Here is a 26,800-nt window from a genome sequence, read left to right as displayed (position 1 = left end):
GGCAAGGCGACGTCTAGCAAAACCTTATGTGATCGTTTAGTAAATACGTGCACGATCGTTTAGCTCACCACTGCACAATCGTTTAGCTCGCCCAGCCGTTGTTTTAGTAAAATCCGTATTTACTTGACGACTACTATGAGTTTTCTTTTGCGCGAGCAGAGAAAACTCAAAAAAAACTTTTCAAAACTTCAAACGTCTTGTAAATCATTCTAAAATAGGGAAAAACAATTTCCTTTAAACTCACGGATTACCATGAATTCAATAACCACCCACTCACTTGGTTATTAAAGAAAAAGAATTAATTACCAATAATTAATATTATTATAAATATAAAATGATAACCAACTTATCATACTATATTTGTAACCTATACTTTTAAAAGTTCCAATCTCATGAAACATATAAACTATAGTTCTTTTCTATATTCCATGGTACTTAATGTTAAATCTCATTTAGCATTCAATCTCCACTAGGTGTACCTCATACATCAAACTGATTATATCATATATAATCAAAAATCCTCTTGTCAATTTGAATATTTTCAAATCACAGCAAGAATTGATCCTCAACTGAATCCATTGGAGCTACCAAGCGGACGCTTATGGACCTGTTAGCTCGAAGCTCCAACGGTACGTGAATAACTGATTAAACTCTTTAGTCATAGGATCCACCATGCCCGTAACTATACCAGGCAACTCCATTAAATACGCGACAGAAAGCTTAACTCTTCTTACCACAGATATAATTATGTGTCCATTTTAAAAACCATCTCGTGTCCAGACTTCTATGCACGACGTATATACAAAATCTAGTCATCATTGTGGGTCCAATCTTATACAAAAACTCTTGTAAGGACACCCCCGCTCGCAGTCTCCACAATTGAATGTCAGGATCTACCATCTGTAGTTAGTTTACAAAACTATGCAAACCTCTACAAAACGGGTCGTATCCGTAGTGTCACCAGGATCAGGTATCCCACCTTAATCCTTATACTACAGACCTATTTAGGTTATCATTTAAGGCATGATCCACTTGTATATTACATATACATGCTTAAGTTCACATAAGATAACCAAGGAGCTTTGTTTATTGGATATGAGTAAATACCAAAATTAAATAACACTTATTTTATTCATTAAACAATGTGTATCTTTACAAAACAACGAGACTCCAGGAGAATTAGGACACCAATCCCAACAAATATGTCTCCTCATAATCAATACCAAGTATTTTTGAAAAACCTTGTGCGACTAATCTTGCTTTATATCTTATGACGTCATTATTTCTTTTCCTCACAAATACTCATTTGTATCCCATAGGTTTAACACTTCGAACTATAGGTCCAAAAACCTAACATTTTGAAAGTGAGTTTAATTATACCTCGATTGCTTTTTTTCACTAAAGTTAATCTTTTCTATGTCGATATTCTTTAACAGATTTTGGTTCAGGATCCTCATTTTCAGATATAATATCAAGCCTGCTGTAAGCAAGGTATCCTATTCACGTAGGACACAAGCCAGGTTCTAGAGTAAGGAAGAGACTAAGGTAGTATAGTCGTTGATGTGGTAACTGTTGCTAGCCCCGCTGGGTAAATGGAGACTTACTTACTTCATTGCTTTTATGATTCCCTATAGGAAAATAAAATGAAGTTGAAGATATAGATAAGGTATTTCATTCTGTCACTTACTAGTGGGTCTTTTTTATATACGTCGTGGGTTGACACCGACCTAAGAAATAGATCTTGTTTACGTTTAGCTGCTCGACAGTTCCTCCCATGCAATGTGGCATGGCTCGCTCCTGACTCATTGAGGAAGAGGCACGGTAAGAGATTATGTGAAGGACCCTAAAGCAAGCGGATATGTTTTCATATTGGGTTTCGGACCTTATTCACTCGCCTTATAAGAGCTCCCTCGGTCTTATGCTCACCATGTCCCTTGTAGTAGGTGCCTTTTCTTTTTGGGCACTGGTACCCCAAGCCATTCTCGAAGTGGACCCGACCGCTGTCCAACATCCCAACAAAGCAACAATGCGGAAAGAAACCCAACTCGATAGCCCTAATATGCTTCGTTGCCTGGAGGATATATATCACTCTGACCAAGAACATACTGAAAGAATATCATGAGTTGATAGGGATCAACATGTCGAGGATCCTCGGACTAAGAATCCTGAAAGTATGGATTTCCCTAGGATGAGGAATAAAGAAAGTAACATTAACCAGAATATACGTTGCTTACGGCACGGTAGAGCCAGCTCAAGAGCTAACTCGGATAAGCTACCTTTTAAAAAAAACACTAGTGAAAGGCAACTCACTAGCTTCGCTACTCCTTTAGAGGATTTCTATATAACAAGTAGCATCTATACACCCCTCAGTAGACTAGGTGACAAAGGCTTTTTATTCCACACCAACGGTGCATCCTCAAGTAGGGTCTATATGGAGCGGATTGATGAAAATAAAGTACTTTTCCATCTAATGTGGGAGTGCTTATACTTTGTACGGACTCTCGGTTTGGATTACAGACCTGGCATTTGAATGTCTGTAGGTGAACCCCTTCTTTTAGGTGGTTATCTGTGTGGAGGTAGTGATGGTACTGATTACTTGGACTCTGCTTGGGGTCTGGAACAACCCTGTGCAGGGAGTGCGGTGGTTTCTTTTAATGACCCTTCACATAAGACTTTAGAAGTCTCTGAGCATTCTTCTGGGTTCTACTGTCTCCGCTAGGGAAGTTTTGTTGTAGAACGAATATGCCAATCATTTCCCTACCAAATTCATCGAGTTGTTTCAAAGAATCAAAACGGCCAGTTATTAATGGAATTCCTTGTCGGCTCTCTTCGATGCTAGCAACCGCGTTTGACCCTTTTCCGCGCTTCTTTCAATTTCCTTACATTCTAGCTGAAAGAGAGACTTGACCTTTACTCATAAGCTAAAAAAGCGATAAGCAAAGTACCAAAGTGGTTGTGGGAACGATACGCTTTGGTTACTGGCGAACGCTTCCAAAGGCGACCATCTTTCAATACGTTTTGTTACATTATGATAAACTGACGGATCTCATCTGGTTGACACCCCTTTTGAGATATACAACAATAAGAAGAAGGAAAAGGATTGAATAGAAGAACTCCCGAACATTTGGCGATCTCAGATGTGTCGTATCGGACTTGTGAGTATTCTGACTATAACAATTCCGATGAACAGTCACTCACTTTTGACAGTTATAGGATTCCAGAAGATGATCTAGAATTGGGTCAATCACGTTTATTAGAAGTGGACAATAGAGTGGTTCTACCAGCCAAAACTCATCTACGTATTATTATAACACCTGTTGATGTACCTCATAGTTGGGCTATACCTTCCTTAGGTGTCAAATGTGATGTTGTACCTGGTCGTTTAAATCAGATCTCCATTTTGGAGAAGCGCCCTCGATCAAACAAACTGTGAATTTCATAAGAGAAGAAAGATCGTAGCGTAGAAAAGAAAGGTAGCTTGCTTACTTAGTGCTTGTGCTAAGGAGAAAGAGTTTTGATTCGAGGCGGCAGATCCCTTTTTTGTTTGCCTTTACGAGTTGAGTAAACAAATCAAAAAGCTTGATCGTTAGTTTATTTTGGGGACTTCTTACTCCAACTGTTCCAAGAGTCTTCGCTAGTTGAACCCCGTCCAGTAGACTCCCTGTTTGGCTCATCCCCTTCGTCAGCTCTTTGATCGGGATACTATTACCTAGGTTCCTAAAGTTTGAATGGATGGCGGAGCGTAGGTGGNTGGTTGATCTGATTAATGCACTTCAAAGAGAGGGAAGCTAGGTTTCCCATGTTGGTATGGTCGGGCATGAAGTTGTTTGAAACATCGAAAAGATCCTTTTTGTCATTTATATGAATAAATTAGTTTAATTCTAATTAGTAAGTTTTATCAATAGGCCCGAAAAGGTGTGCATTTTGTATTTGAATATGAATTCGTTTTTAACATCACAGAAACCAGTGATACGACGTCATTAGAATGTTGAGGCAATTCTGACTTGTTTATCGGGAACTGATCTTGCTCCTGAAATATATGACATTCTTGATCCTTCCTTTTACTAGTCTTCTCGGTTGGAATCATAAATGAGTTGTCTCTTCTCTGATGATCTTTTCTATAGGTCGAACTAGTGTAAGGAGCAACGAGACTGATCTCATTCGATCCGGAACTCAGACTCTTTCTCTTCTCCTGAACCCTTGAATTTGACAGATAGGTTGTTCAATTAGTCATTCCCTGCAACTTATCGTACTGATTCTCATTTCTTCTTTCACAAGGAATTCCCTGCCAAAACTGGCACCTTTCATTGGTTTTACGGTTGCTAGCACTAATAATAGATTCAATCAAAGATTGAATTCACCATTCTATGAGTCTCTTCCTTTTTACGTATGGCATCGCCACTCCCTTTGGCAACATCCACTAATTTGGAATAGAATTTGAAAGCCACATGTGGCGGATTCAGCATTCCTTTGAAGGCAATGAGAAGATCTAGGTAGAAAGTAGCTCCCCAGTAGCTCAAAGAAAGTCTCGTCCCGACCTAGGTTTGGCTTGAGAAGGAGAGTTTGAATTTCTTCTTCAATTTCTCAAGCCGCAAGAGTGAAGGATCGAAAGAGTCTCGCATTTTACCGGGGAAAACGATAGGAACTTAGTTTTAGGGCAGAATGATCAAGTAAACCTAAATGGGGTTCTTTCAATGTAGATTGTTCTATCTTACTAAACAGCGATGTGTATAAGAGACAGGGGTTCTTTCAATGTAGATTGTTCTATCTTACTAAACAGCCGATTCAACAATAAAACCGTCTCGCTTTGTCCGCAGTCAGTTGTGAATGATCTCATATTATAAGTGGACACAGTAATGGATCTTTTGACCATTATTATGAAATTTCAGTATTCTCATTCTGAAATTATACGCAAAAATGTTATCAATAACTACATGAGTTCGGTTTCATCTTTTTCCTATCACGACATAGTTTATTGAAATCTCATTATTATCTTTATGTATTCCACCTTCCTCGTTAATCATGTCATGAATTTCTTCATGGGTATTTACATCCTCAACCAAATCTTCTTGACTATTAATTATTTTTCGTTTTCGAGGATTTTTATCTTTGGAACCCACTATTCTACCATGCTTCTGACGTGTTCCATACTCATTAGTGACAACTTGCTGTGTTGGAATATCAATTTTCGATGGAACATTTGCAGCTGGTATGTATGACTTAATTACTTTCTTTGCATCTATAAATGCATCTGGTAACTGATTGCTATATTTTACAAATGAATTATCTTATGAACTTTAAGTTTAAATAAAACAATAACGGTGCATACCATATAATTTCTTTTTCCAACTTCTTAATTCCTCCCCCTAATGTTGGAAAATGTGTCTCATTAAAATGATAATCAGCAAATCGTGCAGTGAATACATCACCCGTCAGAGGTTCAAGATATTTAATAATTGATGGGAAACCATATTCAACATATATTTCTGACCTTAGACTCCTTTTAGTACGTTATGGTAGAGCAATTGGAACATATACTGCACATCTAAAAATTCTCAGATGGAAAATATTTGGCTCATGGCCATAAGCTAATTGTAATGGTAAGTACTTATGATAAGTTACTGGCCTAATGTGTACAAGTAACATTGCATCAAAGTAGCATGTCCCTATATAGATGTAGAAAACTTAGCTCTTATAAACAATGGTCTAGCAATTAACTGAAAACGTTTTATGAATGATTCTGCTAAACCATTTTGTGTATGAACATGAGCTATAAGATGTTCAACACTTATCCTAATTGACATACAATAATTATCAAAAGTTTAAGATGTAAATTTACCAAAATTATCAAAACGAATTGTCCTAGTTGTATAATTAGAAAATTGTGCTCTTAACTTAATTATTTGAGCAAGTAATCTTGCATATGCAAGATTTCGACTTAATAATAAGTACAAGTGTGACCATTTACTGGATGCGTGTATTAATACCATAAAATATCTAAATAGTCCACGTGGTGGGTTAATAAGTCTACATATATCACGATGCTCTAGGAGATTTAGTCTCCACTTTGATTGATGATGGTCTAATGATTAATTTGCCTTAGAGCAAACATCACATAATAATTCTTCTGGCTCTTCAATGGATGTTCATTTGAATTCTCAATAATTCTTCTCATCATTATAGACCCTAGATGACCCAATCTATCATGCCAAATAACAAATATAGATGGATTCATGAACTTCAGGTTCATTGTTGGATATGTTTCAATTACTCGTATATGAGTATAATATAATCCAAATGATAAAGCAGATAACTCTTTCAGTATACATTTTTCATATGAGATAGTAGATATGGTATAAAGCTACTCTACATTATTCTTTCTATCAGTCTCAATATGATAACCATTGCAACATATATCTTTAAAATTAAGTAGATTTTTCTTTGCTTGACTAGAGAACAATGCATTGTCAATTGTAAATTTTGTTCATCGAGGCAAAATAATATTTGCTTTTCTAAATCCTTCAATTAGGTTCGCAAAACCTGATATTGTATTGACTTTTGCTTCTAGCATTGTCAGCTTGGAAAAATATTTTCTACTTTTAAGTATTATATGTGCAGTTGCACTGTCTGCTAAATATAGATCTTCTTTATTCATTTTTTAGTCACGCAACATATGAAAATGATGCAGATTTCTTCATTAAAAGAAAATAAGAAAAACAACATTTGGAATATACAAAGGTTAATTAAGAGGAAAAAAACATGGAGATGAAAAAAAAATATTAAATCTAGATATTTTCAAAGTCAAAGAAAACACTTAATGTTCTATCAATTTTGTCGATTTTCTCTTTAGAAGATTTAAAGAGATCTGCCAAATTTGTCATATGGGATGGGTCAAATATATCATTATCCTAGTACGAAAAATTTGCTTCCATATTTTTCTCTTTTTCCTTAAAAAATGCTCGATAGAGATCAACTAAGTGTTTTGACGTATGATAGGTACGTGACCAATATTCAGTCATTTCGCATCGAAAGCATTTATTTTCAACATTTTTTGAACTCTTATCTTGTAGAACTTTTCTTTTGCAATCATCATTTTGTGTGGTTCTTTGGAAATTTGAATGATTAGAACCACTACCATGAAAAAAATAATTATTTCTTCATCTGCCACAGTCACGACCTTGATAACGACCACGACCTCGACCACGATTATTATTAAAATTCAGAGTATTCACTTCAGGGAATTGTATCATTCCGATCGGTCGAGATTCATGATATGTCATTAATGACTTGTTATTTTGTTCGGCCACAAGAAGACATGAAATTAGTTCAGAATATTGTTTAAAACATTTCTCTCGATATTGCTGCTGCAGGAGCATATTTGAGACATGATATATCAGTATTTTTCTCTCCGCATAACAACAGTTTCAAACAGATTTTAAATAATACAGAGTTATAGTCACTTACTGATTTAAAATCTCGTAGTCTCAAGTGTATCCACTCATGACGAGCTTTAAGAAGAATAACTGTTTTTTTATGACCATGCCTCTCTTTCAAATTTTTTGACAATGTACGAGGATTTTTTATTATAAGATACTCAATTTTCATTCCTTCATGGAGATGATAACGAAGGAAAATCATAGTTTTTACTTTATCCTGTCTGGATGTCGTATTTTCTTCTTTAATAGTCTCTCCAAGATTCATAGCGTCCAAGTGTATTTCAACATCAAGTACCCATGACAAATAATTACTGTCGTTAATATTACAAGCGACAAATTCTGATTTTATGAGATTTTTTGGCAATACTATCATAAAATGTTGTATTGATATTAGAAATTTAATAGATATTAAATATGCAAAATAACATTACATTTATTAATTATAACCAAGAGGAAAAAATCGATATACCTTTAGGTCCTACCTTTTGCGAGAAAAACGATAGGAGTTCGTGTTGATAACGTGTTGTAAATTTAAGGAGTACAACAGCGCACAACGAGAACACAGATATGGAAAAAAATAATAATATATAATAAAATAAACAAATATTAAAATAAATTAAATATTATATCTAAATAAACAAAATAAAATAAATTAGCAAAATATAAAATAAGAAATTTCTCTAATTCCACACTTTCTCCAATTTTGGACTTTGCCAAATGTGTGTCTTCCAAAATCCACCAAATGCTAGCAATTTGACATGTAGGAGGTGTATTACATGGACACTAATAGTGTGTAATCTTAAGACACATAGATAATATATGGGTTAATGGATAAGTGAAGCATGACCAATGGACACTAACAATGGACGTCTATATTACACCTAATTTAACATATTTATAATACACATCCCTTCTTAGATGTATAAAATTATTAGTCATATTGAATACAAGCCTCCTTATTTAGTATGTTTAAAAATTTTAAATAGCTCCCATTGACCCCTATATATACTTTTAATAAAATTTTAAAATAGCTCCCTCCGTTTTGGATTAACTTTCTATTAGTACTATTGGCTTATTTGGTAGTGAATCTGAAAACAAAGATTTGAAAAATTAGATAAAAACATAGTTGTATTTCATATTTTTAGATATGTTTGGCCAGAATTTAGAAATTGAATTATAATTTAAACAATTGCAAACTAGTTGTAATTACCCACTAAATATTAATTGACAATAAATTATGATCAATTTATTTATGAACATGGTTTTATGTTAAAAAAAATTGTGTAATTCTTGTTTTGTAATATCATATAATTTATAGGATAAATTAAAAATTTTGTCCTAATACTTTGGAAGAAGTTAAAATTTAGGTCTCATAGTTTATAATTAGAATTTACTACCTATAGTTTGATAAAAACTTTAGGGACTATTTAAGAGGATTTAACAAACTATAAAAACTAGATGTGAAGTTATTATCAAACAATAGAAACTAAATTCTAAATTTTAAAACCATATGGACTAACTTTTAATTTTATCGAAACCATTAAGACCAAATTTAAACTTTAACCTAATTAATTAGATAATACTTATTTTAATTTCTAAAAGATTGAATTGAGTTTATACATGACATGCTATATTTCTAAATATTTTTATCTTTATTTAATATAATTCTGCATTTTAAATTTTAAAATTTAAATTCTGGATACAATGAAAACATAAAAATATTATTTTCAAAATTTACGTTGTTTGGTTCATAGAATCCAATAACAGTTTTCAAAAACATAATTTAGATTGTCTGCAAACACCTATTCGTTGAACTCAATAAATCTGAAAACATAAAATAAAATCAAAATTACGAACCAAATATGCACTCATTTTTTCTTTTATGGTATCCTAAATTTTAATTTAAAATTTATTAAGACACCATTAAAATTTTAGAAACTTGTTAAATACACAAAATTGAAGGTCTATAAATTTATTAAGGAATGCATACACTACAAGAATTTTGGCCTTTAATGTCGATTGGAAAAAGTGAAACTGGAGATACAATGTCGGTTTTTGAAAAAGAAAACACGAATCTTTAATGTCGGTTTTTAAATCGACATTGAAGACAGGCTTTAATGTCGGTTTAAAACCGACATTAAAGGTCTGATTTATTATTTATTTTTCTTACTTTAATGAAAAAGCCCTAATTTTTCTATTTTCATTCTCGCGCCGCCAAACCATTTCATTTCTCTCTTACCCCAAGCCTTGGTCATGCGAAAGGCCGTCCGTTGTCCAAGTTTGGTTGTGCAAATTAGGTTGTCTGTCATCCATCTGTGGTTGTTCGCCGTTCGTCCGTGGTCGTTCGTTCATGGTGCCATCCATTCGTGGTCGTCCAGCTGTGGTGTCGTCCATCCGTGGTCTGTTTTTAGCAGAAGCACGTTATTTTTTATATTCATAAACCATCTGAAGATCATCCACTGCAGGTGGTGTTCATCCGCTACTATTGTCGCTCGATCGTGTCGTCCACCACCGCTGCCATTGAGGTCGTCAACTACTGCCGGTTGAAACGTAAGTTTAGTCTTAGATTTCTTTTTTTTTTTTTTTCCTTTTTTAATTTAAAAGACTGGGTTACAAATCTTTTTCATGTCATTCGTTGAACAAGCTACAACCATCGGTACACCTTATTGTCGTCGATCATTGTAAGTTACAGAACTTTATTTATTTATTTTGACATTGTTGCATTTGTTATTTTTTTATAGGTGTTCCTTTGTCAAATAGTAAACTATCGGTCGTGTCGTCCGCCACCGCTACCACTGAGGTCGTCAACTGCTGCCGGTTGAAACATAAGTTTAGTCTTAGATTTTTTTTTATTTTTTTTATTTTTTGCTTTTTTAATTTAAAAAACTGGGTTACAGATCTTTTTCATGTTATTCGTCGAACAAGCTGCAGCCATCGAGTACACCTAACTATCGTCGATCATTGTAAGTTACAGATCTTTATTTATTTTATTTTGACATTGTTGCATTTGTTATCTTTTTATAGGTGTTCCTTTGTCAAATAGTAAACTATTGGTGGGATAGGATTTCAAAGAAACTCTACATTAGAGCTTATATTTTATAATAGTCTATTTTGTCCATAATCAAGATTAATTTTATATATAAACTCTTTTTTTTATTATTGAAATTATTCTATTTCTAAGTTTGTTACATTGGCATTTGTTAAAAGTTAATAACTAAATTAGTATAAATTCAATTGAATGTAAAGGATAAAAATTAGGGTTCTTATATTAAATCTTTATTTTATTTTGTATAATTTACTAAGTTCTAGAAAACAATGTCTTCATCACCTTCTACAAATAAAGATTCTCCAAGTACAATTAAGCACGACATTGCTTATTAACATCTGAAGATCATAATTAAGCATATCAATTTTTGTTGAAGTACGAATCAGTACATGCATCATATACTTCCTATTGTTGAAAAAATCATTCTTTCACAATGGATGTGTTGCTTTAGGAATCTGGTGGAAATGGTAGTTCTTTGCAGCTTTATGAGAAGCTTAGTTTTTCTTATCCGTCCCTCCTTCAACATCTCATTCATGAACGAGATACTGTAAGTACAATCCTACAATGCATTTTCAGTTCTTACTTCTGCATTTATTTGTAATCACCATTTTTTCATTTTGACATTCACAATTACAAAGTTCTTAATATAGTTTCATTTGCAGTACCTTGCATGGTCTCTGAAGCGTAGCAAGGTAGTAAACAAGAGCAAGGGCACATGAAGGTGGAAAGGTTCAAGAAGAATATTTTGAAGAGGGGTTGTGCATGAGACTGCTACAAAGAAGGGAAAGGACTACCCTGTTGGCCCTATTCTTATTGGATTCTTCATTGCAACAGCAAGGGATTCACGTAAAAAATTTAATGGTGTTGTTTGTGTGTTTTTTAGGTGTTTGGAAGGGGTGGGGAGGAGATGGGTTTATTGCAACAGTAAGGGATTCACGTAAAAGTTGTTCTTGGTAAGTGCATTTTTGAATGCTTGCAGTTTTAAGAACAGTTTCTAAGTGTTTTCAAGTGACTCTAATGATATGGAAATTCTTGTTTGAGAAGTTATAGTGTGCTTATTTCTCTTTGGACCATATTGGATTAGAATGTAACACCGTTTATGACTCATGGGTACTATTTATTTGTAGTTTAGATTTGATTCAAGGTGCTTGGGTTTGTGGATTGCACTATGGTAGTTTGTGGTTATTCATCGCACTATGGTAGTTTTTGTGACAACTTTTGAGATTTGAAGTACATTGTGAGCTAAATTTGCTTATTGATATATGTGTTCTTGATATTTATTTTTTGGAAATTTTGATAGTTATGAATTTGCTAAATTTCCTTATGCTGCCGAAAATTTTCCATCGTCTTCGTATCTCATATCTAGGTAACCAAGCTTCTCTTCTTCAAGATCTTGAAAAAGAAGATTCTCTAATTTATTCAACTATTGAGTTTTCTTGTTTTGCAGGAGCAACAAAGGAATAAAGATTTAGTATCACAACCTCTTTATGCTTTTTCTTGGGGAACTCTAGACCCAACACATTCACTACAAGAATTTTTCCTTGAACGAATTTTGCCTTGAATGTACCATTTATGCACATTCCCAATAAATACGATTAGTTGAATATGAATTTTGATCACATTTTCACTTTCAATCCTTTGTCTTAAACCTTTATTGTTTGTGATCCTTTGAACAGCAGTGGTCAGACAAAAATGCCTATAACCAAACACTGCTGAAGCTAGGGGGTCTATTCAAGAAGAATTATAAAGGGATTCATACTTACCAAGTGGAGAAGGACAGTAAACTCATAATGTTTGTAAAATCATAATGTTTGTATTACTTGTAATTTGTGTTTTCAATGCCTGAATTATTGTACCCTTTTTAAATTATAATTTTATACCAGAATTTGCGGATTAAATGCAATAGATTTATAATCCATACATGAATAATATGTCATAGCCACAATGTTCGATGATGATATGTCATGTTATACTTTTTGACCGAAAAAATGGATCTGGCAACGAAATTAAAAAAAAAAACGGACAATAATTGATAAAACGGACTTTAAAGGGCTTTAATATCGGTTGTCAGTTGCAACCGACATTAAAGGGCTTTAATCACTAAAGACCTTTAATGTCGGTTGGGCTGTGTTATTGGTGTTATTAAAGCCTTTTAATGTCGGTTTAAAACCGACATTAAAGGCAACTGACATTAAAGGCAACCGACATTAAAGGACTTTAATAACACTATCTTTAATGTCAGTTGCCAACCGACATTAAAGCCCGGATTTCTTCTAGGGATATAAATTTAATAGTGGTGTAAACTTATAATCTATATTATTTAAAAGGGATTATGGAGAAAAACATTTGATTTTTTCTTTTGCCCCTTTTAGTTGAGGGTGGAGATGTCCATTTGGCTCGCGGAGCCGAAGCACCATAAGGATCTACCTCGGATGGGGCAGAAAATCCCCAATTGGACGGAGAATGGGAGGGAGCGGGGATAATTTTTTCCCCGTTGACTAAACGGTGATGGGGACGGAGATTATATTCCTCGTCCCTGTCTCTGCCCCGGCCCTGCATGAATAATATTAAATAGATAAATAATAATAATAATAATAGAATAATAATATTATTATTATTATTATTATTATTATTATTATTATTATATCTATATACATTTTACAAAAATTGTGGCATAAAAAATTAGTTATTTTTAAATTTTCATTTCAACCTTTTCATTCTTTAATACACCTCTAAATTCTTATAACATTTAGGACTTTCTATCTTAAACTATAAATGTTGTAATATTTAATTTAAATTTTAACTTTTAGAAATTATAGGATTAAATTATATCTTTACACATATAATAGTATTATTTTTATTAGGAATGTAGTATTTTCTTTGAATGAAAATGTATTGGAAATAACTCATGTAATATATATAATTTTATTTGGTTGAAAATAAATAAAATTGCTAAACATGAATATATTAAAGAAAAAAAAATGGGAAATTCCCCACGAATTCCTGCGGGGAATCCCTGCCCCGATGCTCGTGAGAAATTCTACGGAAATGAGGAATGAAATAGGGATCGGGGATGAGGACGGGGAAGCCTTCTCCATCCCCGTTCCGCTCCGTGGACATCTCTAGTTGAAGGTCATTGGGATATCTCACATAATTTCACTCATTAAAAAAAATATCATTTTATCACTAATATCTACGGCATATTAAATAAAAAGAAAAGAAATTTAAAACAACCATATCTTATCCTCTAGTCTCTTATTCACGAATATCTTTTTTTAATTACATTTTATCTCTAATATCTACAGTTAAATCAAGATGTAAAAAAAAAAAAAATTACAAGTTATCCTCTAATCTATTATTTCTGATTTTTTAAAGACAAAATCACATTTTATGGCTAAAAATCTCTGCTTCATATTAAATAAATGAACTTTGAAAAGATAAAATAAAATAAAATAATGATTTTAGATCTAAATTTTCTCTATAAATAACTCATTTCAACATTCCATTCTATCTCCTCTCCATTTTTTTCCTTTTTTTAAAAAAATTTTTTTTGAACCGACTCTCTCTACCATCTTTGCTTTCTTTTTTTTCTTTTTTCTTTTTTTCTTTTTAGAAATTTTGTTGTAGGTATTTTTTAAATTTCATTAATAGCAACACCTTTTTCAATGTTTCTTTTCCTTTTGTTAAAAATATAATTTCTTTATTAATATATGAATTTCTCTTGTAAGGCATCACCTCTCTCTTAAAAATGCATGTCCTCTTTCTCAATTTTTCACTTTTCAATTTTGTAAAACACAGAGAATGGTTTAATGTAACTTTTTTTATTCACTTCTATAGGTTTTTTTTCCTATAAACACAGTAAATTCCCGATCCTCAGATATTGAAGAAGGTGAATAAAAAACCTTACTTTTAAGGTTCAAGAAAATTTTCAACTTTGAAGCCATTTAGAGACCAACAAAGTGATAGAGAAGAGAGTGATTGTTTTGATGCCTTTGTAATTTTTTTTTCACGATTTGAGTTTTGTAAATATACATCAATGAATTTATTAGTGATTTATAATATTTTTACTATTTTTACATGTTTTTGTTCTCTTTTTTTTTCCGCTTTTCAAACTCGTCGTAAGTACACACCAATTCATAAAAATTTGGAATAAAATTTAAAATCAAGAAGAAATCGCTGCAAATCAAAAGAGATTAAATTTTTTAGTTTTTGTTTGCATGAAAAGTTTTATATTTGTATTGAAACTAAAATTTGAAAAAAAAAACTAAATTAAGAGGATAATCAAATATATTTTTTTTTAACTAGAAAGGATTCATTATGAAATTTTATAAAAAAAATCCAATAATTTATTTTAATTAAAGTTTGAAATTAAAACGATAATCACACCATCCATATCAATTAAAAAAATTAATATAGATAAGATTATAACGAAAATAATAATATATTTTACTTTAAATTAAAGTTTAAAATCAAGAGAATAAATAAGTTATCATAATAATTTTTTTAATAAAAAATATTGGTTTAAATCAAAATGTGAAATTAACAATATGATCAAATCATAAAAAAATAAAAAAAAGTAAAAACTAAGAGATTATTAGCACGAAATTTTGAAAAAAGAAATAATTATTTTAATTTAATTTGAATTTAAAAGTAGGAGGGATAATCAAATCATCAAAATGAAATTAGAATAAAAAACCCATTTGATCTCTAACTAATATCTATTTCATGTTAAATAAATCATTTTTTTTCCAAAAAATACATTTTATCTCTAACTAATATCTTAAATAAAGAGAAAATATTTTTAAAAAAATTACATTTTATCTCTAGTTAATATAATATCTACTTCGCCTTAAATAAAAGGAGTTAAAAAAATAATATCACATTTTATTTCTAACTAATATTGACTTTCTTTAAAGAAAAAAATACCTTTTAAAAAGATCACAACTTATCTCTAGCTAATATCTACTCCATGTTAACTGAAAGACGTTTTTATAATAAAAAATCACATTTTATCTCTAACTAATATTTACTTTACCTCAAATTAAAGAACCATTTTAAAAAACAAATCATATATATATATATATTTTAAGGGGTCTTTTTAAAAATAAAAAAAAATATTTAAAAATATTTACATTTTATAGTAAAAAATTAAAAAAATACATATTTATACCATAAAGTATAAATATTTTTTAGATTTTTCTATTGATAAGAATTTCCCTTTTTTAAAGTATGTTATGTTTGTTTATTTTTTTTTCTTATCATTTAATATAAATTGTGTTTTTAATATTTGCTTGAGATTGAGATTGAGATTTAGATTTAAATATATATATATTTAAATTTATTCATGTACATTTTTTAAAAATACGTGCAACGCATGTATTTCCGACTAGTAAATTAGCACCCTCAAAAAAGAAGCAAGTGGGAGAAAAGGAAGAATGGTTATTTGAATGGATCCCACATTTCAAAACCTCGCGAATGTGGACTTTTACCACCACCACTACACTACTACTTTTCTTTCCATCACCTTCATTACCCTTTTTATATTACTTATCTAATCAATAATTTTTTTAAAAAAAATAATAATATTATTTTAATATTTATGGACAGAAATAGAATCGATTTGAAAGTAATGACAAAAATAGTGTTGGTTTTAATATTTATGAATTTTAAAAGAAAATCCTTTCATTTTCTTTTTGAAAAAATATATATACCTTTTATTAAAATTTCATTTAATATAGAAATTAATATAATAGTGACATGTAATTAATTCAATTTTTTCTCGATTTTTTTATATGGTAACTTATTAATATGAAAAATTGTGAAAAAAAAATTAAAAATATAAAAATATGGAAATCTTGGATCCCGTCCACGAGTTTGGTCTCAAATTTTTTTATATGAAAACTTATTAATATGGAAAATTGTGAAAACAATTAAAAAAACAAAAAATGAAAATCGTGGACCCCGTCTACCAATTTTGTCTTCATCGACCAAATCATATGTTGACATGAAAGCCACAACAATAATAGTGTACTGGGTACATATTTTGTTACATTTTTTGTCTTCAAGTTCAGTTTTGTAATTTCTTTCCTATATATACTATTTTTGCCATTATTTTAAAAAATTACATTATTCTTTAACTTAATCCTCTAATCAATAAGAAAAATATTCAAATTTTATATTAACAAGAAACCAAGAGAGATTTCTAATTTTTCGTTGTATAAATGTTTTATAATTCATTGAACTATAAGAGAAAATCTCCTTGAACAACCATATTTGAAGAATTTATTCAACATTTTTTAAAGTATGAAATTAAAATTATAACACGCATTTAAATTTATGGTATAATTTGATGAAATCGATAGCTTAGATATTAAAATTGATGCAACTTAACAGCTTTAATCGTTAAAATTGCTTTTTTTTTTTTTTGGTCTAAAAACAAATAACAAAAGAATTGCCCACACAATTTATTTAATGAGGTTGTTAGAACAATGTGACTATATTTTGACATAATTGCACGATTCACGTGTAAAAATGAGGAAGATCGCATATTTAATTATGGTTATATTACCAAGTTTACTTCTAGAACTCTTTCCTATGTATTTATTTGGTTTCTTTTAATTAAGACTCTAACTTTCCATTTTATGTTTAATAAAATAGTTAATAGTTTAGAGTCTAATTTGAATATAAAATTCAACTTTATTTTTAATATTTTTAAATTTTTGAATATGGATGGAGTACACTTATAATTGAATTCAATTATAATTATTAGGGCAAATATCAATTCGTACCTCTCAAATTTGAAAGTTGTATCAATTTAAATCATAAACTATTAAGTGTATCAATTTAAATCCTGAATTTTTATAAGTATATTAATTTAAACCCTAAATTTATATAAATGTATTAATTAAAACCCTCAATTATGTTTTATTTGAATACACTTATCAAAATTAATGGTTTAAATTGATATATTTACGAAGTTTTTAAATTTAAATAGTTGAAGGTTTAATTATACAATTATTAATTTGGAGTGTAAATTGATATAACAGAAAGTTGGGTTTAATTTTTTCTGGCTGCTGCTTCGTCTCTTTCCAGCTTTTTACTTTTTGTTTTCTCTTTCTCTTTTTCTCTGTCTGATTGCTTATTGTCAACTTCACATTTCATCCTTAAATTTCTCCTATTACTTCTCCCTCTTAATTTGTTAATAAAATAAATAAATAAATATCTGTGTATATGGAAATTGTATTTTCTCTCCCTCAGGCTGCTAGAGCCAACTTTTTGCAATCCATTATGCAATCTTTTCACTCCACTTACATTTCCCTTTGGTCTTATTTACCCCATCCTTCCAAGTATTATTTACATATATTTTTTCATTTTTCATTTTTTCTAATTATTTCTTGGAATAATATTAATTTATATTTTGTGTTTTTAGTTGTTTATTGAATCTTGATGGGTTTTATGGAGAGGATGATGATCGGAAGAAGCAACCCAGCAGTTCTTTGGGGAGTTTCGAACGAAGGCTTTTCAATGAGTATACCCAATTGATATTTAATCTCGAAAATAGGTAAAAAAAAAATTCTTGAAAATGGAAATGAAAATCATTATTGTTTGGTAAATTAATCAAAAATTTAAATTCTGAACAGCCTTGTTCCTGGTTATGCGTTCAAGAACAACATTTCTTTTTTAGAGGTTCAGGAATCTGTACTTCAAACCCACTCTTCCTCTCAAATCCAAAGGCAATTTTATGCTGTAAGTGTGTAAGTTAATTAGTTCTATATGCTAGAGATCATAATTAATTTATCTATTTTCCTTTTTTTCCCACTATTTTATTTTTTATATCTTTTTTTAAATTGCAGGCAGCTGGGATTAAGGTAAGTTGTTATTATTAACTAATTTCTTGTATAAATTATATCTTATGCCAAAATATGAAATTCTCATTTAAATCTCTCTAACTAGTATTTATATGATTCATTTCCTCTTAAAATGTCTAAAATCAGTTTAAAACTAAAAAAGTGAGATATTATCTAAACGTAGCTTAAAGATTATAGAGAAATCTGGCCTTCAACTAACAATTCTTTATTGGATAGTTGACTGAGTTCTAACTTCCATTATTAATCTCAGAGTGTTGTTTTCATGGGGAGCAGCAATGGAGAAGTTGAACTTGGCTTCTCGGAGGTAAAAAACTGAAGTTTCTGTGCTAATTGGGGTTAAAGGAAAATTTTTTAAAAAATAATTGAAATTAAGTTTTTCAGGTAAATATGGTAGAGAAGATGAAAAAAACAAATCCATTAATTCCCGGTTGGGAAGAAGTTTCATCAATGATTGTTCTTCAAAACTCTGCATCCATAGAAGAAATTAGCCCGGAGAGTCCTTCATTGTTTTTGTACGATGATCTTTCTAAGATATTACTTCCGCAACCGCCAGCGCCACCGTCTGGAAAACCGCCGTGCTCATCGTTGTTGGGAGGTTTGAGAGGGAGTGCTTTTGAGGATTATAATGTGAAGAAGAAGGCGGCGGCGGTGGCGGAAGATCATCGGAAAAGGGAAAGTTTGATGAAAAAATGTATAGTGTTTTATAGAAAGTTGAAAATAATGAGGGGTGGAGAGAGAATAGTGGCAAGGCTTCCAGCATCGGCTCAATTGCTTCACATGATAGCGGAGAGGAGAAGGAGAGAAAAACTCAATCAAAGCTTTCTTGCCTTGAGATCCATTCTTCCTCCCCAAACTAAGGTTAGTACATTAATTAATTACTTAAGTTCATAATTACCTAGTCCATATTTTTATCACTATTTATTTTTTACTTTTTAACTTTCTCTTTCATGTTTTAATGTAAATACATTTCAATTCTGAGTTAAATTCTAATAATAAAAACAATGTTCTTACCAATGAAGAGAGTAATTGGTGGAAGTAGTGTTCGAGCCTACTAACTTTTGGTCTTGTACAGATAGTGTTTATAAACACATCTTTTTGCCTTGTTCTTAAATTTATCCTTCATTGATGGTTTTGAAAAATAAAGTCAAATTTTTAAAAACAAACAAAAATCATTTTTATTTCTGAATTAGGGTAAGAATTCAAATTTAGTTTTATTTTATTTTATTTTATGAAATTCAAGTATTTAGTTAGAAAAATAGATTGAAAGCATAGTAAAGAAGTGGTAGAAAAACAAGCTTAATTTATTCAAAACCCAAATGGTAATTTTCTGCTTTATGTCTAATCGGCCCTGAAGCTAACTTAAAAGTATATCAAATAGACCAAACATTTAATTATGTGTCTAATGAGACCTAAGTAATCATACTCAACATTAATAAATAAGAAAACTATTAAGCATAAAATTAAATTTTGTGTCTAATAAGATATCAAACTTTCAATTGTCTACTAGATAGATTTGTAGATTTTAACAAAATGTCAAATTTGTCAACGGTATGTTAGTTGACATAAAATTGAAAAGTCATGAACTTATTAAACAAAAATTCGAGAGTTCAGATATTTATTACGAACATTTTAATGGTTAAGAATAACCTATTAGACATAAAATTTTGAAAATTTGGAAAGCTCTAAATAAAACTCTATTGGGAAAGGGATGTGACGAGGGCCCTAAGTTCATACGGATTTAGTTGGGACTAGCCTTGTTTATCTCAATATTTATTAAAATAAATAAATAAATAATTTTTTTAAAAAAATTAAATGATCCATTAAAAAAATTTGAAAATTCAAAAACTAATAAACCTGTAATTGGTATAATAATTTTGGAAACTTTAATAGAATAAGATTGATGGTTTTGGATCATTGCCTCAATGCGTCTAATATAAAACTAACCTAAAAACTATATAACTACGTTTGAGTACCTATAATATAGGTATCTTAACCGATGGCAAGTAATTATTTATACAAATACAATATACTTGTATTTTGTTACGTATTTATAATCAATACTATTTTGCATGCATATTTATTATTATTATTATTATTTGGTTAATGAATATACGTACGTAGAAAGATAAAGCATCGGTATTGGCAACAACAAGAGAATACTTAACCAAATTGAAAGCACAAGTTTCAGAACTTAGCCATAAAAACCAGATGCTTCTAGAAGCTCAGGCTCTCCATAACAGAAAACACGACCAATCAACAACTGCCACCTCATCCCTTAACGAACGGTTCACCGTTAATGTTTCTTACGCGCCGCCGGGGTCAACGGAGGAAATCATAGATTTGGAAATTACCGTTAGAGGCGATGGTCCGTTAATGGCGGATATTGCAATTTGCGTGCTTCAATTCTTGAAGAATATCGTCAATGTGAGGGTAGTTTTGTCATTTCATGCTAACCATCAGACCCATCCTTCTTCTCTCACCCGCCTCGGCTTCAGATTTAGCCTTCAGGTTTGCTTCATTTTCAGGGTTTTTTTTTTTCTATTAATTTGTTTTTATAATTTGTTTCAAATATTTTTAAATTGTTCCCTTCTTTTTCCATTATACAGTTTTGGAAACAGTAATTTTTTTGTATTTATTTTATTAAAATAAAAAAAAATTACTTATTATAGTTTCCATTAAAATTATGGGATTAAAAAAACATTATTATTGGATTTAAATAAATAGTTAGTGAAACATAATATAAAATTATTCTTCAAAATATATACAAATATAAATTATATCCTAAGGGAAAGATACTAGGTAATATGTGTGTCATCATATTACGAATATATGTACCATATGGGTTTAGTCAATTATTTAAGGGTTTTTTAAATATAAAAAGTGTTGGTACTTTTGAAATTTTTTGCTAAATATTTTTGGAATTTGTCTATTTATAAGAATTTTCCATCATTTTAATTATTAATGGTAATATAGAATGTTTTTTTTAAAGGCAAATATCAGTTCATATCCTTAAACTTTAGCGTTGTATCTTTTAAAATTTTAAACTAATAATTGTATGAATTTAACTTTAAACTTTCATAGTTGTATCAACTTACACCCTCCTCTAAATTTCATTTGACCAATATTATATAAAAATTATATTTAAAGTCTATTAAACTCTTAAATTTTCATAAGTAAATCAATATAGATCATTCATTATGATTACTTTTAAAAATCATTCATGCATTAATTTTCAAATGTATGTAGATTTTTTCAAATATTGATTTTATAAAATGCACGAAAGTTTAAGAGTTTAATTTTTCCAAATGAAAAACAATAGAGGGTGTAAATTAATACAATTACAAAATTTCAATGTTTAAATTGATACAATTATTAGTTTGGAGTTTAAATTGATATAACTCCTAAAGTTTATGGGTATAAGTTTATATTTTGTTTTTTGAACCAGTGATTTGTATGTGGTTCTCACTCTCTTTTCCCGTGTGTTTTTCTTGTATGATACATAGTGTTATATAATTTAGGGAAAACATCAATTTATACTTCTAAACTTTAGGGTTGTATCATATCAATTTAAACCTCAAACTAATATTTGTATCAATTTAGACCTTGAACTTTCCAAACCTAAGTGTATCAATTTAAACCCTGAACTTTCATAAATATATCAATTTAAACTCTGAACTTTCATAAATGTGTCCAAATAATACATAATGAATGGTTTCAATTGATACCATAATTATAAAAGTTCAAGGTTTAAATTGATACAATTATTAGTTTCGGGTTTAAAGTGACAATCTCCAAAGTTCAAGGTTTAAATTGATTTAGTTATGATACAATCCCAAAGTTCAGGGATACAAATTGATATTTGCCCTATATTTTATTTGATATTGGTTGCATGCTATATATTTTTGTTGAAATCAAGAAAGAAAAGAAAGTTGATTTTCTTTTTATCTATATGTTTTAGTTCTAAATATATAAAATGTGGAGTTGAGGAATTTTAAATATCGAACTTTTAATGTAGATTTATGCTCAAGTTAGTAATGTAAAGTTATTTGTTATAAATTTATAACTAACAAGAATATAATTCTTAAAATTTGTAATAATTTTTAAAAATATGTGACAAATTGGAATGTGAATAATTTAAAGTTAAATAACATATTATAAAACTGGCTTTCACTGAATTGTCGTCAGTTTGATGGATTCCAAGTCGATCGAAGCAAGTAACGTTATTAAACTAAAGCCCTTTAAAACTACTTCCTGGAACCCTAAAAAAAGGTAAGAAATACAATACTTTTAGAAATATATAAATTAAAATAATAATAATATTAAAAAGATGGATTATTATTGTTTTTCTTTGTCCAATTTTTAGGGTGGCGATTGGGACGAGTCAGCCTTCCTAGAAGCAGTGAGGAGAATTGTCTCCAACTTCCTATCCCCGTAAAAGGAAAATAAACCATAACAGACGAATGGTATTTGTACACGTGTAAACGCCTATATCATATTATGTGTCGGCATTTCATCATGTTCGATGCTGCTTCATCCTTTTTCAGCCTTTAATATTGTTCATCTTTAAATAAATGAAAAATCGAGTTGTTTGCATATTGCCGTCCTCGCATGACAAGGCGAGTGTGTATGTAAACAATAATTTTATCCACTCTTTTCTGCTTACTTCCCTCTATTCTTTTCTCTAATTTTATGTTTTTTGAGTAATTTACATCTTGAAGAGTTTGAGTATTCCAATAGATTCCAATATGGTTCTGATCGAAACATATTTGATTTTCAAAGAGAGCAAACTCCGCGATTCAGCTTGTGATTTTTTATATTTATATTTTTCAGACAAATTATTCCTTTTTAACATATATATAATTACCGAAGTAGATTTGACTCATGAATCTCCAATGCCCAATTAAAATATTGTGACTACCTATCTAGTAATATAAGAAATATATTGATGTATATTGTGTATGCAAATATAAAATGCTTCTTAATTAAAAATTATTTTAAATGATAAAATTATTGAAAATATTTTTAAATATAACAAAGTATCATTATCTATTAAAATGTCACAATCTATCCGTTATAAACAATAACATTTTATTATATTTATAAATATTTTAATTTATTTTTCTCTATGGAAATCAATCTGTTACTTGTGCTTTGTATTTATATTATTGTTAGTGATGTATTGTATACGTTTTTAGCCGATATAAATGTTCGTTTTGATCTGATAAAAAATAATAATAATAAATTCTTTTGATGGTATGACATAATTGAGGTCAACGTTATTATGTTTTTTCCCCTAAAAATAATTCAGGGATATAATTTTTTTTAAAAAAAAAAATCCATCAATCAGTTAGGGTCATGATTACTTAAACAAGAAATATTATATAAAATTATTCTTGAAAATTTGCAAATAAATAAATATAAATATAATTAAAATCACCCATTAAGCTGTAAAAATTATAATCACATCACCCTCAAACTGAAACTTTCAGTTTGATCAACTGCCTTTCCAGTTGTTGAAATTTTTGCAACTTGCAATATTGAAGTCTAAAATATTATAAAATAGACAAATCACACCTGAACTATGCTATAAGTATTATTTCAATTAATCCCACAAATTATAAGGAGGGTTAAAATAAAAAAAAATAAAAAAAAATAAAAAACAATTTTATAGTTTAAATTTGCCAAAAAAAAAAAGTCGTATCTAAAAGGTAATAAATTTGTAATTTTAGTACAGTGATTGATCAAATTGAAAGTTAGAGAATACACCATCTTTTTGAAAGATTGTATTTATTATCCATTTAAAGAACGATAATGTGAATTATTTTTCAATGTTCGTTTAATTCAAACACAATATGTAACACCCCGAATTTCAAAAAAATTTAAGTTGATTATCTAAAATTATTGAGTTTAAATTCCCCTTTCATTTAGAAAATTGGGGTTAAATTGAAATAATTGAAAAACTTTTATTGATTAAATTGAATTTAATTGGTTAGATATTCAAATTGATTATCTTGAAAATATTGAATTTTGTTTCACTTTGATTTTGGATTTTAGGGCCAACTTAAAAAAAATTTAAGAGATAATTAATTTCATGTGGTTTAATGTATTTAAATATTTGGAAAGATTTAATTTGTATCAAATTGATGGATTTTGATAAAATATTTTATTTATCTTTTCAAAATTTGAAAAAAAATAAAATAATTGAGTTTTTTTTCGAAATTAAATGAGAGTGAAAAGAGGCCAAAAATTGGGAGAAAGCAATTCGGTTTTTCAGCGATAGCTTCTTGCCGGATTTTGAACTGTTGGATCATGCTCAAGTTTGGTCAGTCTATTCGAGACATTTAGAATTTCATTTTGAACGGCTGGATCGTTGTTTGAAGCTCTGGTTTGTTCGTAATCGCTGCTGAATAAAATCTGTAAAACTAGAAATTCCCCTTCTTTCACTCTCGTAAACCCTCCTCATGCAAGACCCTCACTACTAGTCGCGAGCCTAAACAATTTATGCCGTCCGACAGCAACACCCGCTGCCTATCTATGGTAGCCACGAGCCGACGCGCCATCACCCGCCACTGCCCGATTTTTGTCGGAATCTTGATAAAAATCTTGGATTCAAGATTTGGAAGTTTTGAGACATTGACCATCAAGCTAGAGACCATTTTTCGTTTTGCAAAAAATTGGTAAAGATCGGTAAGTTTTAGGTAAGTTGTTGGTTGGTTATTCTTTTGGATTGAGAGTAATAGTGGGAAAATTAAGTTATTGATTTTGGATTTAATTCTTGATCAGATTGGCTAATTGAATGAAGTTTTGAAATTTGTCTTGGACCAAGCCACAACTTTAGGTTGATTCAAGTGTGCTAAAGAAGTTCTAATAAGATTTTGTTTTGCATTATTTTACCAAGTTGAGGTAAGTGGTACTATTACTGGTGCCTTCGTGCTAGCGGCTTAGACTAGACCTATAAAGTTACTTAATGGACTCTTGAAGCATGATTTTGTCATTATGTTTTACTTGTTGCATGACAGTTATAAGTATTATGAGCATGTTCGAATTTCTAAATTATGTATATGATGCATGAATAGACCAATAGAGCGGTTTACTGTCTCGCCTTGACACATGTTTTATTTCAGAAGACCTACGGGTCTAGTTTCATGTTTGACGGTGTGCCTACGGGCCCCTAGATATGCGTGAACCAACAAGTTTACGTTCATGTTATTATCATGTATGTCGGTGTGCCTACGGGCCGCTAGACATGCGTGACCCGACCGGTTTACGTTCATGTTATTATCATGTTTGACGGTGTGCCTACGGGCCGCTAGACATGCGTGAGTCGAAGGGTTCACGTTCATGTTATTATCATGTTTGACGATGTGCCTACGGGCCGCTAGACATGCATATCAAGGCAAGATAGTACGTCTTTTGGTTTTTCTTTCATCATAAAAAATCGATGTAGCTGTATGAGCCACGAGCTATTTTTTCTTTGCTCGTGGATGCATAGCCTGATCTCGGTGATCACTTACTGAGTATTTTATACTCAACCTTTCTTAATTTATGTTTTTCAGGTAATGATAGGAACTGACCGACGAGTGACAAGAGGAACCTGTGATCGTGCCATATGGGACATGTAAATCGCTTCCGCCCAGTTTACGTTTTCAAGCTATTTAAGAGTTTTGATTTGAAACTCGATGTTGGTCAAAATTTTATTTGTTTAAGTTATTTTTTTTTCATTATTTTAGGGGTCTCAAACAAAGATTTTACTTATTTGTTATTTATTTTGGAAAACTGTCTTTATTATTTTAATGAAATTTATTTTCTTCAATGGTCAAAATGTTTTGAATGTAAATGTAAAATTATGAGTAACGACCGTTATCAGAGTACTCAAAAGATCGGGTTATTGTAGAATATATAGGGGTTATGGAAATATGAGAGAATAAATAATTAGTCCCAAAACAATGGTTCTCTAAATTAAATTATTTTCCAATGTTTGTTTAATTCAAATAGAATATGTATTGGTGGGTCCCACCCAACTCCTCTAGAAACAACCAGGAAGGAGGCAATTAAGATCTTCCACAAGCTTTTGTATTCGAATTCATAATTGATTTTTATAAACACTTTTGAACTATGTACACAGAAAGTGGGTCAGATACCATTTTTGTCAACTCTAAAGAAAAGAATGAAGATTCAAAGAGATCCATAAAAATAGTACTAATTTTAAAACAAATAATTTAAAATGTTGACTAACATACATCTAAGAGAAGCATACATTTGATTATTTTCACCTTCTACCATCAAACCTTGAATCTTTATATTTAATATAGGTGTGGAAAAAATAATACAATCCTATAAAGAAAAAAAAATAATATATGAACCATAATAGAACATTAGAAACCTAGAAATTTTGCGTTATTAATGTCCTAAAAGGACGTATGGGTCAAGAGGACAAAACAAATGAAACT

General features: G+C 30.3%; 2 protein-coding genes across 6 annotated transcripts; both read left to right on the top strand.

Moving 5' to 3' along the window:
- Positions 1 to 2,530: 2,530 nt before the first annotated feature.
- Positions 2,531 to 3,433, top strand: LOC120079271 (cytochrome c oxidase subunit 2-like). The gene is made up of 2 exons (XM_039033427.1): positions 2,531 to 2,708; positions 3,138 to 3,433. Exons 1-2 carry the CDS (start codon positions 2,531 to 2,533, stop codon positions 3,431 to 3,433), a joined length of 474 nt encoding a protein of 157 aa, XP_038889355.1.
- A 14,258-nt stretch (positions 3,434 to 17,691) lies between these two features.
- LOC120080212 (putative transcription factor bHLH041) lies at positions 17,692 to 23,019 on the top strand. Of its 5 annotated transcripts, XR_005482441.1 has the most exons (9): positions 17,692 to 17,828; positions 17,912 to 18,043; positions 18,123 to 18,228; positions 18,336 to 18,350; positions 18,601 to 18,654; positions 18,732 to 19,208; positions 20,472 to 20,858; positions 22,536 to 22,619; positions 22,714 to 23,018. XR_005482441.1 is itself a non-coding variant. In XM_039034792.1 (8 exons), the coding sequence occupies exons 1-8, from the start codon at positions 17,713 to 17,715 to the stop codon at positions 22,783 to 22,785; spliced, it is 1,359 nt and encodes a 452-aa protein (XP_038890720.1). In that variant the 5' UTR covers positions 17,692 to 17,712; the 3' UTR covers positions 22,786 to 23,016. The 5 variants fall into 5 exon arrangements, 4 of the variants coding, with proteins under 4 accessions (XP_038890720.1, XP_038890721.1, XP_038890718.1 ...); XM_039034792.1 differs by lacking the exon at positions 22,536 to 22,619 and having other exon boundaries at positions 22,714 to 23,016; XM_039034793.1 differs by lacking the exons at positions 20,472 to 20,858; positions 22,536 to 22,619 and having other exon boundaries at positions 22,714 to 23,019.
- The last annotated feature ends 3,781 nt before the right edge of the window (positions 23,020 to 26,800 follow it).

The sequence above is a fragment of the Benincasa hispida genome, chromosome 6 (assembly GCF_009727055.1).
Source record: "Benincasa hispida cultivar B227 chromosome 6, ASM972705v1, whole genome shotgun sequence".
NCBI lineage: Eukaryota > Viridiplantae > Streptophyta > Magnoliopsida > Cucurbitales > Cucurbitaceae > Benincasa > Benincasa hispida.
This window is presented reverse-complemented; position numbering and strand designations above follow the sequence as displayed.